This window comes from Heloderma suspectum, chromosome 16 (assembly GCF_057233095.1).
Source record: "Heloderma suspectum isolate Gila_16-S chromosome 16, 16-S_ref, whole genome shotgun sequence".
NCBI classification, from domain to species: Eukaryota; Metazoa; Chordata; class Lepidosauria; order Squamata; family Helodermatidae; genus Heloderma; species Heloderma suspectum.
In genome coordinates this window covers 3221313-3236646 of record NC_139473.1, presented here as the reverse complement: position 1 = coordinate 3236646, position 15334 = coordinate 3221313, and the positions used below count along the sequence as shown (strand labels likewise).

Genomic DNA, 15334 nt, shown 5'->3' with positions numbered 1-15334 from the left:
TGGGGCCCTAGTCCTCCGGGCACGTTTTGGGCTGCCGCTCCCAGCGCAGCCAGCAGCAGCAGATGTCACCGAGGGTTTATTTATTACATTTGTTCCCTGTTTTTTTCCCCCTGGCAAGGAAACCAAGGTGGCTCACACGGTCTCCTCCTCTCTATTTCAGTCTAACAGCAACCCTGCGAGGCGGGTGAGGCTGGACTGGCCCAGAGTCACCCAGGGAGCTGCATGGCCCAGTGGGGACTGGAACCCAGATCTCTCGTGTCCTGGTCCAAGACTCTAACCACTACATCACACTGGCTCACTGCTGAAGTACAACTCACATTGCCCCCACCCAGCATGGCCGGGGAGGATGGGAGGGGTTGTCCATGCATATTCTGGGGTGGGGCAGGCTGGACAGGTTCAGCAGCTTTTCCGGGATTGCACACGCTGTCCTGAGAGATGGAGGGTGCCTAGAAAAAGGGGAGTTGTGCAGCTAGGAGGCAAGGGGCTCAGACTAGTCTGAGATCCATGCCATTAAAAGCCAAACACAGGTACCAAGGGAGGTTATTCATTAATTTGTGACAGTCATTATTATTTAATTATTATTATTACTAATTATTAATCTGCTTTTCCTCCAATGAGCTCAAGGCAACATACAGAGCTCTCCCAGCCTTTTATCCTTGCAACAACCCTGCAAGGTGGGTTAGCCTGAGAGAGGGCGACCAGCCCACAGTCACCAGCCCTCGGAACTTTGTGGCCAGACAGGGACCTGACACTGGGTTTCCGCAACCTGGTGCCTTTCAGACTTTTGGACCGCAACTCCCATCAGCCCCAGCTAGCACAGGGGAGGGATGGTGGGAGTTGTAGGCCCACAGCGTCAGGAGGGCATCGGGGGTTGGGGCACTCCCAACTGAGCTTGGCGTAGAACTAACTTCCCCCCTTGGGGGAATCCTCCGTCGCGTCGGCTGCTTCTGAAAACGGGGCCTCGGGCATGGGCACCGGCGGCTGGGCATGCAGGAGCCCCAGCAAGCCACCCCCCACCCTGCAACCTGGTCCCCCATCCTGCAGCTTTCGCTGTACGATGCGCAGGCAGGTGATGGGAATTCCCAGCTGACGCCACCTTCCAAAACTCCGGTCTCTACTTCCCGGGGTTCCAAGTGGCCTGGCGAGAAAGACACACCGACTCCCCCCACCCCCGGCTGAGACCCTGAGGCTGAGCCCAGGGCCCTCTACCCACCTCCCCCCACCCCGCCAGGCCTCCCACCTAACTGGAGCCAGACGTGTCTCCCTCCACCTGACAAAGGGGCCCTTGTCCAGAGCTCTCCAAGCCAGGCCGGAGGGACGCAGAGGGACCGGCGGGGGGGCGGGCAAGGGGCAGTTTGGACATGGGAGAAAAAAGGGAAGATGGCACATGTCAGGATGGACCGGGGAGGCCAGGAACCGCTCGGGATTCTGCGCACAGAATGGCTTTGACATCTCCCGGGAATGTTCAGATGCGATGCGGAGAGTGTGCAGGGCTGGAGGAAGGAACGGCCAGCAGAGCCGGGGAAAGGAGGAAAAGGCCTCTCCAGGTGACCTCCTCCCTCCACCCCTCGCGCCAGCCCTGGAAGCTGAGCTGTGACCTCAGGGCAAGTCAAGCTGAGTGTCGATCTGGATGGGCGGCCACCCTCAGGCAGCGAAAAGGGCCTTGTCCACCTGCTGGTCCCCCTTTGAGCTGGAAATGTCGGGGATGAGGCCTTCCGCATGCGAAAGATGCAGCCTGGCCCTTCCTTTTTTCTTTTAAAGATAATGTTAAGGTTCTAGTCCTCACCGTTCAGAAGGGAGGGCTGCTTTGAAAAGGAGCACAGGAGGCCGCCTTGTGCCAAGTCAAGCACTGGTCCATTCAACCCAGTGTTACCTACCCTGACAGGCAGCGGCTCACCGGGCTCCCAGGAACAGCAGTGTCTTCCCCTGTCACCTGCTCCCTTCGTAACTGGGAGTGGCAGGGATCAGACCGGGTCCTTCTGCAGGCGAGGCAAGAGCCCTGGCATCTCCCTGCCTTGCACCCACTTGTTATGCCCCGGGCTCAAGGGCAACGCATGCCTTGTAGGCCTGCTGGCTGGGGCACCATGGGAGCTGCAGTCCCACACATCTGGAGAGTGGGCAGATGCAGCTGCAGAGCTGTGCTCTCTGGGGGGACCTTCCATTCGCAGGGCTTCCCTGCCGCCCTTGAGGTTCACACGGCCGGGATCCCCATGCCTGGCCCCCAGCCCCGATGACTCACAGGTGGTGAGACAAGCCTGCTTTCCATGCACATGGCCAGAGGCGTCATGGTTCCACGGCCTTCTCCCTCGCCTCCAGATGCCATGGGCCAGGGCCCCCCGCAGCCTCCGTCTGCAAGCCTCCATTGTGCCGGGGTGCCTGTGCCGCTCGGCGACGATGGCTTTGCAAGCGCCGCTTCCCAAGCAAATGGCGGGGGCCTTGTGCGCTTTCTCAATGTTGTGTCCCTTTGACCTGCCTGCTGAAAATCTCTCTCCTTCTCTCTCACACAACCCTGTGCACAGACCCTTTTAACCAGCATGGGGTGGCGGCTGAGGTGTCAGACTGGGACTCTGGAGAGCTGGGTTCAAATCCCCACTTGGCCATGAAGCCCAGTGGGTAACTTGGGGCCAGTCCCGGACTCTCGGCCTAACCTCCCTCACAGGGTTGTCGTGAGGATGAAAATGGAGAGGAGGACGCCCACATAAGCCACCTTGGGTTCCTTGCAAGAGAAAAAAGGCAGGATGTAAGTGGAGTAAACAAACTGAACCGGGACTTTGCGCACACCGAGACAATCTCTGGGGGTGAGGTATTTGGGGTACAAATTGCTTAGGGGAAGAAAGCCAACTTGGGTGGGGGAGAGACTTGGGGAGACCAGTCCCCCACCCAAACCCCAGGACAAGATTACCAAGATGGGCCCCTTGCCCTGAATGTTAAAGAAACAGAGGCTGTCGAAATAGCCTGTTTCCACTCTGCATCCGGTATAGCATCGTGTACACGCAGGTACCAAATCCTCTCCCCTCAACTCTTGTGATTCTCCTCACCCAATCAGAGCAAAAACTCAACCGTTGCCTTAGCAACTGTTGCCGGAACAACTGTGGGATAAAGTCGGCGGTCCGGCGATGTGCGTGCAAGAGAAAGAAAGAAAGAAAGAAAGAAAGAAAGAAAGAAAGAGAGAGAGAGAGAGAAAGAGAGAGAGAGAGAGAGAGAGAGAGAAAGAAAGAAAGAAAGAAAGAAAGAAAGAAAGAAAGAAAGAAAGAAAGAAGTGCGAGGAGACAGCATGTGCCCACCGGCCTCACCGTGCCGCAATCTTTTAGGCAGCGTTCCCCAACCTGGTGCCTTGCAGATCACTTGGACCACAAGTCCCAGCATCCCCCAGTCAGGAATGCAGCCCCGAGAGCCTCTCTGGAACAGAATGCGGCCCTCAAGCTGAAAGAGGTTCCACAGCCCTGCTCTGCCCTCTGAGACCGCAGGCGGCATCCGACGGAAGACAGAAAGAGTGAATTCCTGTCTCAAAACTGAACAACGAATCTGTCTAAAAAGTTGTACTAGGAGGCGACTTCTGCAGGCCAAAGGGACGCCATCGACACACATACGCCATGGATTTTCCGAGTTTAAGCTCTTCCTCGGGCGATTCAAAGGCACCCTGAAGGACGTCGGCTCTCCAAAGAACCAGATTTCTGCAGCAGGCCTATTTCGTTTGGATGGCAAGACCTGTGCGTGGAACACAATTCACGCCTCTTATCAGGAACCAGCTCTCCATGGGCCCTGCTCCGGAGAGCCTGCGGATGGGAGGATGGGCTAGAGGCAGAATTAAGAAGCCCAAGCAACACTGCAGCCTGCTAGATGGGGGAAAAACACACCCACATGGAGCCTGCCGGAGCGGCACAAAGGAAACGGCGCTGCCAGCAACCTGGCACCCCGGGGACAGGCTGCACGGCATGGCTTTGGCGACCCAGCACGACGAGGAGAGGAAGTCTGGCCCTGAATTGTGCCCACGTGGCATGCCAGGCAGAGCGGGGATTGATCCTAGCAAGAATCTGCACAGCCAGAGAAAGCGTGAAATGGTCTCCCCATTAACGTTGTACCCTGAGGCGGGGCACCTTCGGGGCAGGGGGTCACTTTTTAAAGAGAAGCAAGGTTCTAGACCTCAGTGTTGCAAAGGAAAAAGCATCTGCCAGTGCCCAAGAACACAAAACAAAATGTAGCCTGGTGCTACAGGGTGTTCAACACATTCCCCAGGGATTGTGTTCGCATTACCCTCTCACATCCCTTCTCCTGAATAACTCACCTCACCACCACCATCATACACACAGCCCAGGCAATGAGAACCCCACTGGGAGATGGAGGGATTCACCTATTCAGTCCTTCTCAGGCTCTACCGCTTCAAACTACAAGCCAAGGGCGGAGTTCCAGTGCGAAGGCAATGTTACCAAGTGTGCTAATGTGCTAGCTTTCTACATACAGGGAGTGCAGTGCTAGCTTTCTACATATACAAGGAGTTGCAGCGCTAGCTTTCTACACATACAAGGAGTTGCAGCGCTAGCTTTCTACACATACAAGGAGTTGCAGCGCTAGCTTTCTACATATAGAAGGAGTGCAGTGCTAGCTTTCTACAAACAAAGAGTGCAGTGCTAGCTTTCCACATACAAGCTTTGCACACACAAGGCGTTGCAACGTGGTGGATGCGTTCCAAAAATTACAATCTCTTCCTGAAGCGGTATAGCGCTGGAAAGAGCCCACGTTGTTATTTTGCAGAACGCCACTCAGCTGGAATGCCCCTTCCCTCCTCCCCTGCACCCGCAGCCCCTTTCCCTTCCCCTGCCAACCGTGCCGTACCTGGACCTGCCCTTTGCCCACGATCCGGTCCACAATCTCATTGTTGTCCTTGTTCAGCTTGCTCTTGTCATAGCATTTCTCATAGCACAGGATGCGCAGCGACTGAGACCCCTCCAGCTCGATCTCGAATTCCTGCAGAGCGAATGGGGGGGGGGAGGGAGTAAAGACTCGGGATCGCAGGGGTGCGCGTGTGCGTTGAGATACGTGGATTGTCCAGCGGAAAGAGGTGAGAATGGATACAAGAAAGGAGACACCTGGAGGAGGGAGGGTAGGACTGTACCACCTTAGGGTTTCTCCTGGAGCTGCAAGAGGGCCTGTTCCATAGTGCAGCGTTCCTCAACCACCCTGGTGCCCTGCAGAGGTGTTGGACTACAACTCCTATAACCCCCTGGCTGGGGGTTATGGGAGTTGTAGTCCAACACCTCCGTGGGGCACCAGCTTTGGGTAGCCTGCCATGGTGTCACCCAGTATGTGGAACTCCTTGCTACATGAAGTTATCTGTCTATTTAGAGACATGAAGGCTTGGGAAAAAACAGAAAAAACAAGGGGACCAGAAAAAAAACAATTTCCCCCCATTTTTGCCTCAGGGATTTTGGGGGAGAAAAATGCGGGAGGGGATTTCAGAAATTCTGAATTTTTCTAGTTGTTTTCCCCCCAAGCCTTCAAATTTCGACTCCTGCTGTGTCACTGCTTGAAAACTTTTCTTTTCTGGGAAGCTTTCCTCCGCTGCTCCTTTCGCCCTCCCACAGCTGCTTCTCACATGCTCCTTTTTAATAGTATCAATATTTTCATTCTTCTTGGCCTGTTGTTTTATGTCAATTTAAAACATATTTTGTCAGCCACTCAGGGCATCTCCATTCTTGGGAGGCGCCGGGGGGCGGGGAGTGGGATATAACTCCCAAACACGGGATCCCAGAGTAGTCAAAGGGCTACGAGTTGGGAGGAAACTGACACTGACGGAGCTAAAGGCATTAAGCAGGCTGGGAAGATGGAAAATAGAGAGTCAAAGGAGGTTTGGAAAACAGCTGCTCTCTGTGGTGCATGCACATTGATTCCACTTTCACCTCTGGGAACTAAACAGGTGCTGCAGGTTTTCAAGATAGATTAAACAGGCACTGCAGGTTTTCACAGTAAGACTAGACAGGTGCTGCAGGTTTTCACAGCAGATTAAAAGGTGCTGCAGGTTTTCACATTAAGACTAAACAGGCATTGCAGGTTTTCACATTCCCTGCCAAACCTAACTTAGAAGCAACTGCAAGATGAAAGAAACATGCATGTACGCAACATGGGAAGCGAGGCATCTCTCAAACTGCTTACAACCCTCATAAAAACAACAACCCTATCTCCAGTCAAAGCAGGTTCATCAGCACTGTAATAGCCAGGGTCTACGGATTGGGGACATGGTAGCTGACAGAAGAGCAAAGAACTGGGAGGATGTTGGTGAGGAAGGAACAGAATCACAGCGCAGCTGTATTTATTCAGAGATGAAGGGGGAAAGGCGCTCTGTGTATGCTCAGATGCATCGTGGGATGCTCCTAATGTTCCAGGAGGGTCCAGAAGGTACCAGGGTTGTGGTCCTGGCCCCAACCGATGCATTCCGCCACCCCAGCCCGCCCCGACAAACGCCCCCGAGGTCGGGCTCACCTCGTCCCACTGAGGCTCGGCCGTGTCTCGGAACACCCGCGTCTTGGCTTTGCTGACAAAGTACCCAAAGGAGTCGACCTCCAGTGTGCAGTAGAGGTCTGAGAACAGGGGGAAGAGATGTGTGAGTTTGGGATGGAGCTGCTCCCTGCATCTCAAGCTGGGGCCGGACGGTGCTCCTAACACCGGGTTTGACACCACATGCATCAGGAGCGTCAACCCTGGAGCCCGCGGGCCAAATCTGGCAACCCCTGCTTCCACAGAGGGCCACAACCCTGCCCCATCTCACCACCTCCTTTTCCCCTGCTGGTTTCCTGGCGTTCGCACCATTCCCCCGCTCATCCTAGCAGGTGGAAACGCCCCTCCGAAAGCGCAGTCGCTGGCAATAAGCAGTTGCCGGTGTAGTTACCAGCAGAAGAGCTTCGAACTGAAACATGCCATTTTCTTTTTCCTTATTTTGGGCCCTGCCCTTCTCACCTTCGCCACGCCCACCACTGGACTGCGCCCACCCCCAAAGCTCCTCCCGTGTAGAACTGAGGTTCATCACACAAATCTCTCCTCTTGCCAGAAACTCACTAGGTGACTGTGGGATTGCAGGTGGGCCCACATCTGGCTCGAGGTTCAGCGCCCCTGATAGTGGGTCTGCTATCTAACAGGGAAAGCAGAACCTCAAGACGTTGCGGGAGGGGGACCCTGGCAGGACTGAAACTTCCCGGAGGCACCTCAGCAAGCCAGCCTGCAGGAGGTACATAGGAAGCTGCCTTATTCGGAGCTGGACCCTTGGTCCACCTAGCCCAGTGTTGTCGACGCTGACTGGCAGCGGCTCTCCAGGGTTTCAGGCAGGATTCTCTCCTCGTCCTGCCTGGAGAGCCAGGGATCGGGCCTGGGGTGCTCTGCATGCAAAGCAGGGGCTCTATCACACTGAGCTATGGTGTCAGGGTGGACACTGAGCCCATAGAATCCCAGAGTAGTTCTGATTCTGAGGAAGAGGAGTTGCTCCTGGGAGAGGAGCGCGCTCCTCTTTCCCAGGGCCCGCAGCTGACGGAGATTCCTCCCACCGGCATTCCTAGCTTAGATAGCAGTCCAGGGAGTGACAGAGCGCAGGAAGCAGACTTGATGGACGCGCGACGCCGACACACAGAGTGGCGCCAAATGGAGGGCGCAGAAAGGAGGCGTAGTGCCCAGTTGGCGCGCAAACAACAGTTGCGCCCAGAGGATCCAAGGGAAAAGGGGAGGGACTCTCCCTAGCCCTTAAGTTCAGGGTCTGCCAGTGATTCCCTTTCAAACAGGGACCAACTGTTCCAACTTAGGGCATAGGTACTCTGCTGCTCATAGCTAGTTGCTAATAGTAGAGTTGTTAAGTTGTAAAAGAGGAATAAAGCTTTGAAAAAAATCCCCTTGTCTGTGTCTGGACTTGGCTACTGGATGAGACTGAGAGAGGCCTCCAAGGAGCCCCTGATATATGGCCCCTCCCCACTGAGTTGGTGCAAAGAGCGGAGTCAAAATGTGTGTGTGGGGACCACAATGCAGAAAAACAACAACCACACACCGGGGGTGGCACTTACTGGCAGATTGCTTGAAGCCCTTGGCAGAGTGGACGATAACGTGCAAGAAGCCATACATCCCTTGAGATGCATCGTCTGTGAAGAAGAACCCGCCCCCCAAGGGAGGATGCTGTTAGACCATTTTTTAAAAATTACAGTTGTGTATTATTATTGCAGCTGCAATCGGGAAAATAAAACAGGACTACAAGCTAAGATTGGGACTGCTCAGGCTGCAAAGAGGAAACGTTTAATTAAAAGGCCAACGGTTCCTGGAGGGAAGTGCCAGGAAATTACTAATTAAAGGGCTGGTAGCAAGAAGACGCTTTAACGGTGTTTTCTTAGTCCACACTAGACAAGATGGCACTGCAATTGCATTTTTGGTAGGGCTGCAATGTTTAATCAATTTTTAAAACAACTTTTGGTACAATAAGAACGTTCCTCAATTAATCAAGCCATAGCTTTTAAATATATATTATATTTAATATATTTATAGTCCTTATAAAAACTGCAGGCAGCCAGTGCTATTTTAAGAGGAATTCCTCCCCTTTTCTCTCCCATATGAAGGAATGCCTCTTCTAAGATACATCTGGCTGAGGTCCCTAAAAACAAAAGAAGCCGTCTTTCTTGCTTCCAAAAGAGTTTTTGTAGGCAAATGCCTACAAATTTAATCGATTAATCAACTAAGATCCCTTAAACCAGGCAACAGGCCTAATTTTAATGAGGGCAGGGGAAGCAGTATCGCCACAATTCAGCTCTGAAGGGAGGAAAAAAGATAGCGGGACGGTGGCAACACAGAAAAACACCGGAAGGCAAAGGCGTAGCAGCGAGGCCTGGAATCTCCAAAATAAAACAGCAGCCCTGAGTTAATGAATGATGTCCGTTCTGGAGAAAACGCCTAGTGTAGAAGCAACTTCAGATGCAGTAAGTCCCAAAAAGGGGAACTGAAGCACACAGGAAAAAGAGATGTGGCCTTCTCCATGGTGGCTCCAACACTGTGGAAAAGACCTTTCTGTTCAAGGGTGCAATCCTACGCATGTTTAGACAGAAAAACATCCTACAACTCCCAGCATGCCCCAGTCACCCATGCTGCCTGGGGCGTGCTGGGAGCTGTAGGACGTTTTTCTGTCTAAACATGTGTAGGATTGTACTCTGAAGGTGAATTTGTAATTGGCTTGTGTCTTCAAAGCTGTTTAGCAAAGCCTTATATGTGTTTGCTACTGTGGCCACGATGCCTTCTGGCTGGCCCTGCTCTTGTCTGTACACCCCTCTGGGAGCCCAGAAAAGTGGCTAAAAATCCTTTTAATTCATTCATTCATTGATAAAACAGCAAGGAGAAGAAAGGGGTGTGCCTTGGACGTTCCCTGCATGCATAGTGCCCTCTAGTGGTGGGAGAGCTGCAAACCCTCAGGTGGCCTATAACCGGACACCTCTCGATCTGGGCAGCACATTCCAGATCTTTTCTAGATCTGGACAGTATAGTGTAGTGGCTAGACCAGCCTTCCCCCAACATGGTGCCCGCCAGATCTTGTGGACTTCAACTTCATCAGCCCCAACCAACATGGCCAATGGGTCAGGCATGCTGGGAGTTGTAGTCCAAAGCATCTGGAGGACAGCAGGTTGGGGAAGACTGGTGCAGTCTAACCATCAGAGGCTCTCCAGGGTTTCAGGAAGAGAGAGCTGCTTTCCATGAACTGCTTGCTACCTGATCCTTTTTTTTACAAACTGGGGTTACCTGGCTTGAACTTCAGGGCCTCCTGCATGCGAAGCAGGAGTTCCACCTCTGAGCTACAGCCCTTCCTTTAGTGGGAGCGGAAAGGGGCTGCGAGCTAAACAGCACCCCCAATGACCGTCGAAGAGAAACATGTATTTGTTCTAAAGAGCACTAGACTACATTCGAAAGCGCAGCCGACTTTGTTCCAAAGCGCTACGCACTACAAACAGAACGCCAAGCCTTGCTTTCCCCGCCAGCCACTTGCAGGAACAGGCGATGCAAGAAAAATAAATAAATAAGAGCCCCTCTCCCCTGGCAGGAGCACAAACCACTTTCACCACAGATGAGGCGCACAAACCACTTTCACCTCTGCATGAATTCACACCTTTTGGAGGGGTCAGAGCGTAGCATCCTGCCACTTCGTAATGTGGAGGCGGGGTCAGGGAGAGAGTGCCATAGCTATGAGGCGTTTGGGAAACACTGGCTGGTCCCACCCCATGGTTATATGGGAGAGACCAAGTAGAAGTCCCCCCAAAACCGGGGGGGGGGGGGGCTGCGAAGATGTTACTCACCATCCTTATTGCTGGTGACTGGAATGTTGTGCACCGTGCGCAACTTGAAGCAGGACCCTGTGAGGACCTGCAGCTCCACGGAGCTGAGCACGAAAGTCTGGAGATCTGCCCGGGGATAGAAGAGGGAGAAGGTTTAGCAGAAGTATTTGGAACAGGCGGAATCCTGCAAGCTGCTCCACGATGGAACCCACCTAAGTCAGCCTTTCCCAAGATGGTGCTCTCCCGATGTACGGACTGCAATTCCCATTATTCAGAGCCCAAAGATCTCTTAGGCTGCTACTGAGAAAGGCCACCAGAGGGCAGCGCAGAGACAGCAACTAGACTCCTCCGGGCCTTTGCTGTCCGGAGGTCCCAAACCAAGCAGATTACCCCCAAAGTGTGCAAAATTGGCAGGGTTCTTTTTCCGATCTCTTATTTCTTTTCGGGATTGAAAGACTGATATTTGTGGGCAATAGATGATATAACAGAGGGCCATGCAAGGCAGGCTCCCAGGCCTCAGGCTGCCAACGCCCCCTCCCCTTCTTAAACTGGGCATTCGGGCGAGACCAGCTGCTGACGAGGGCACTCAGCAGGGCTCTCCCGGGAGCCCAGGGGAGCGCTGCCGCCGGAGGCCCCTACCTTTCTTTTGCAACTTTTGGATTGCCTCCCTCCACTCCGAGCGCTCGTAGTCCGAGGACAACAGGAACAGGTAGCTCTGGGAAGGAAAGAAGGATGGAGAGTTCAGCCTGGGGGGTGCAAACAGGTCTGTCTCACCTCCAATGCCCTCTCATATCAACAAAAGTCCCCCGAAGCACGCCCTCCTTTCCTGGCAGTGAGAGCAGCAGTGCAGGTGCAAGGGGCTATGGGAGGTGTAATTTCCCCAACGCAGTGCCGGATTTAGGAACAAGCCAAGTAAGCCATGGCTTAGGGCCTCATATTATGAGGGGCCTCTAAATACGCTGGAGATAACTAAGATGTATTACAACTGAAATTGCTTTGGCTTAAATCTGTCGGAAAGTCTGGTGCGACTGACAGCAGAGTTGCCTTATATAGAGAAAGCGTGGCAACACAGCATTTAGTATCAGAGGCAATAAGCGCAGACTACAGCCAGTTTAGAAGAAGTTCAAATCAACTTACTGTATTAGTGCTTTTATACACATCTTCAGAGAAGGCGATCTAAGTGTTTAACTACAAGCGCTGGGTGGTACCCTTTCAATTACAATGTAATACACTTTTTTCTCTGTATTTTTATGGTTTCGGGCCTCTGAATCTTGACATGGCTTTGGACCCCAGCATGTCTTAATCTGGCCCTGCCCCAATGGCTGCTGCGATCGCATCCCTTCCTGAAGGAGCAAGGATCCCAATGGCCTCTTCTCCCCACAACCCCCGGCCCTCTGCAAACTGAGAGATGCAAATATCCATTTTCCCGGCCCTGCCCAAACCTGCATTGCCTCCCTCCCTGGTCCTCTCCACCCGCCCTGCCCCTACATGGAAACCATTAATCCATACTTTCCCATTGCGGTTATGGATCCGGAAGGGGATCGACGGGGAGTTGAGCAGCAGCCAGAACTCGTTGTCAAACATTTTCTTCTTTAAACGCTCCATGGCCCGGCTTTGCCCTTTGTTGGCCTTCTGCAGACGGAGAGGAGGAGGAGGAGAAAATGACGCCACTGCTGAAATCAATTTGTCTACATTTCGAAAGTGCACCATCAGAGGACCCCGGGTTTCTCTCTCTCTTTTTCTGGAAACCATCCCTTATCTTCACCAATTCTGGCCTGCTTGCACCGGCTGACTATGTTTCTGGGCCCAAATCAAGCTGCTGGTTTTAACCTATAAATCTTTCTACGGCTCGGGACTGAAATCCCTGGTGGAGCGCCTCTCCCGGTATGAACCTACCTGTACTCTGCAATCAGCGTCTGAAGCACTCTCCCAAATTCCTCTTCCAAGGGAGGTTTGGAGGATGGCAACAAGAAAGAGGCCCTTTTCAGTGGTGGCCCCTTGATTGTCAAACACTCCCCCCAAACAAGGCCCACCTGCCAGCAGCATTGTGATCTTTTCAGCGTCAGGTTAAGACTTTCCTCTATTGCCAGGAATTGACAGCGTATGATGGGCTCTTTAATGCACCAGTTGAATTGCTTATGGTTGTCACTGATGATTCATGGGGTTGTGGTATTTTTGTGATAACTATTGTTAGCAGTTTCAAATTAGGGATGTATGAGAAATTTATTACAGTCTGGTTTTGATCAGGATTTACCCAGTTTGCACCTTCTGAACCGAACACAGACTCAGACACAATGTGCAGTTGAAGTCCGTGCATTTCCGAGCTAGCCCTGTGATTTGCCGACCCCCCCAACCCTCACCCCAAATGGGTTCAACAGCATGCATCCACTTGAAAAATGCTGGAGAAAAAATGTGTACTTTGGAAAAATGCACACGAATACGCTTTAATCACTGGGAGAAGAATGTGTACATTTCAAAGATGCACACAACCGATGCGTACACGTGGAAAAATTCATGCGGAAACACACACGGATTTTCATACAAAAAGAGAAAAAACAAAGCTCACAATCTGGTACAGACTCGAGTTGGAACGAGCGTTGAGATGGAATTTGGAGAACTTGGTTGAGCTCCAGTTTTGCTGATTTGCACATCCCTATTTCAAAAGTGTGTATGTTTTAATTTTCTTGTAAGTCGCCTTGAGTCTTCCTTTTCGGAGAAAGGTGTCTAAGAGATCTAACAAACTCATTAGCATCGCCTGCAAAGACATAGGAGGCAGCGTCACAACAGTCACTCTGCTCCTAAAGGGCACGGGCCCCTCCCGAAAGGCCAAAAGGGGTCTACCAAGCCAAGCAGGCCCCCGCATTTTCAGGCTGGTCCCACCCTCTTCCTCACATCCTTTGCTTTGCCAGAACCTTCCAGGAAGCTCCACGCAAAGAGATGAACACCCTGAAGAAAACCCTCTCCTGTGCAGTCTGGGGGGCAGAAAATGTGGTGTATTTCAAACGCCTCCTGAAAATGCACTTGTTCACCCAGGCTTGTAATTAATTGCAATTAATCCTACGCCGCTCCGTCTTACCGTGCCTTGTATTGTTCTGTATTGTTATTGTAGTTTGAAATTGCTCTTAATAGTGTATTTTAAATGTGATTTGTATCATTATCGTAGCTGAAATTGGTTTAAACGGTGTTTTAAATTGTGCACTGAAATGTGGTTTTTAATATTAATACGTGAACACCTTGGAGATTTTTTAAAACATTAGGCGGTATATAAGTATTATTAATAACACTTATTATAAATAATAAGAGTAATTGGTAATGACTTGAAATATTTTGGAGGAAAGGATGTTATAGAATGGACAGGATTTCTGAATCTTCCCAGAGGGGCCAAAAAGCATATTGGCACAGAGACAGATGAACTGACTGTAGGGGACTATCTACGAAGTGGCACAAACTAACAGATATGGTCCAGAGAAGAATTGGACTGTTTGTTTCATAATGGAAGAGGCATTATGACACAGCAAGTCTGGATGACTAGAAGTTATCATGGCAGCGCACAACAAATTGAAACAAAACACCACCACCATAAAAACAGAGGGATCAAAAGTAAAACCATGCAAAGCACTAAACATTTTAAACTTCTGTGCCATAGCCTGCTTCAAGACGCCTTTCGAGAAATAGTCCAGTGGTCTATAAACCGCTTAAATAAGTAACTAGAAGCAATTTAATAAGCCAGATGTTGCCCTCCGGGGAGATTTTCTCCATGGAATCATGGATCATCAGCTTTGAACAGCTTGCTAAAAATCGAACTCCAGTTATCAGCCTGTCTGCTATGAACTCCATACACTGCATCAGTCACGTGCAATTCATGCCAGTTAGGTATATGGTCAATGCTTCCCGTCAAGAAGTTGTCTTCTATCCTGATGACATTAAAAGATGATGCTGTTTCACTCACTGACCTGGTTCACATGTAATGACAACCCACAGTACAAGTTCAGTATGGGTTATCATTGAGTCGTGGGTTGTAGTTGAATCGTGGGTTGTCGTTATGTGCGAACACTGTGCTATGGTTTAACTCTGGGTTGTTAACCATGAACAACCCAGAGTTCAGGGGCTGTCTTCCTGGGTCATTCGTGGTTAACAACCCATACTTAAACCATAGTGCAGGGTTCGCATGTAACAACAAGCCATGGTTCAAAGATACTCCATACTCAACCCAATGACCTGGTTCGCACATTACGACAACCCAGAGTATGGGCTGAGTATGGGTTGTTGTTGAATAGTGGGATAGACGATATAGAGTACGGGTTGTGTATCGGTTGTCATTGAATTGTGGGTTGTTGCTGAATCATGGGCTGTCATTACCTGAACCCTGCACTATGGTTTAGCTATGGGTTGTTAGCCATGAACAACCCAGAGTTAAATCATAGTGCAGGGTTTGCATGTAACAACAACCCATGATTCAGCAACAACCCACAATTCAATGACAACCGATACACAACCCGTACTCTACATCGTCTATCCCACTTTTTCTTTGGATGGCTTTTGTGTACCAAGTATCTGAACATCAGCAACGGTGCGGTGGAGCCAGGGCTCACAGGGACGCAATGGAGCACGTTTTCATAAGCCGGGGCAGTGGCCTCATCTACCCCCCATTCCGACTTCCCTGTTCCCTCTGAGCTTAGCTGCAACCCTCGTGGCTTGGGTGGGGGGGATGAATTTCCCCAGCAAAAATATATTGTTCCCTGTTGTGATGCAAAGTATTGGGGCGGGGGGGGGGGGGGCTCGGTCGTGAGTGGGGAATTAAGACCACTCTGCTTAATAAAATACCTGCTCCTGGTGGAGATGAAAACCGCTAGAACTGGTTTGCGGATATGGATCAACACGGCTGCCTGCATTTTTGGCCCCAATCCTTGGGGGCACTGACTGTCACGAGGAGCCCCCGCACGCCAGAATCTGCCACCACACCACTGAACGTTAGACAAGCAAAATAGCCGCGCCAGTCCTCATCTCAGCCTCACTGGGAAAAGGAAATCCAGGTTCATGTTTGTGTAAAAAAG

The 15334-nt window shown here is 51.4% G+C and overlaps 1 protein-coding gene across 2 annotated transcripts in view; it reads right to left on the bottom strand.

The window, feature by feature from the left end:
- Window positions 1–15334, bottom strand: part of ABR (ABR activator of RhoGEF and GTPase) — a 112306-nt gene that overhangs the window by 24629 nt on the left and 72343 nt on the right. For both annotated transcript variants that reach the window (XM_084823178.1, XM_084823177.1), the window contains exons 11-16: window positions 11790–11912; window positions 10920–10995; window positions 10302–10406; window positions 8040–8114; window positions 6478–6575; window positions 4834–4965 (exon numbers count right to left, since the gene is read on the bottom strand). In XM_084823178.1, the coding sequence (XP_084679304.1) occupies window positions 4834–4965; window positions 6478–6575; window positions 8040–8114; window positions 10302–10406; window positions 10920–10995; window positions 11790–11912 (609 nt within the window). The remainder of the gene's footprint in view (window positions 1–4833; window positions 4966–6477; window positions 6576–8039; window positions 8115–10301; window positions 10407–10919; window positions 10996–11789; window positions 11913–15334) is intronic.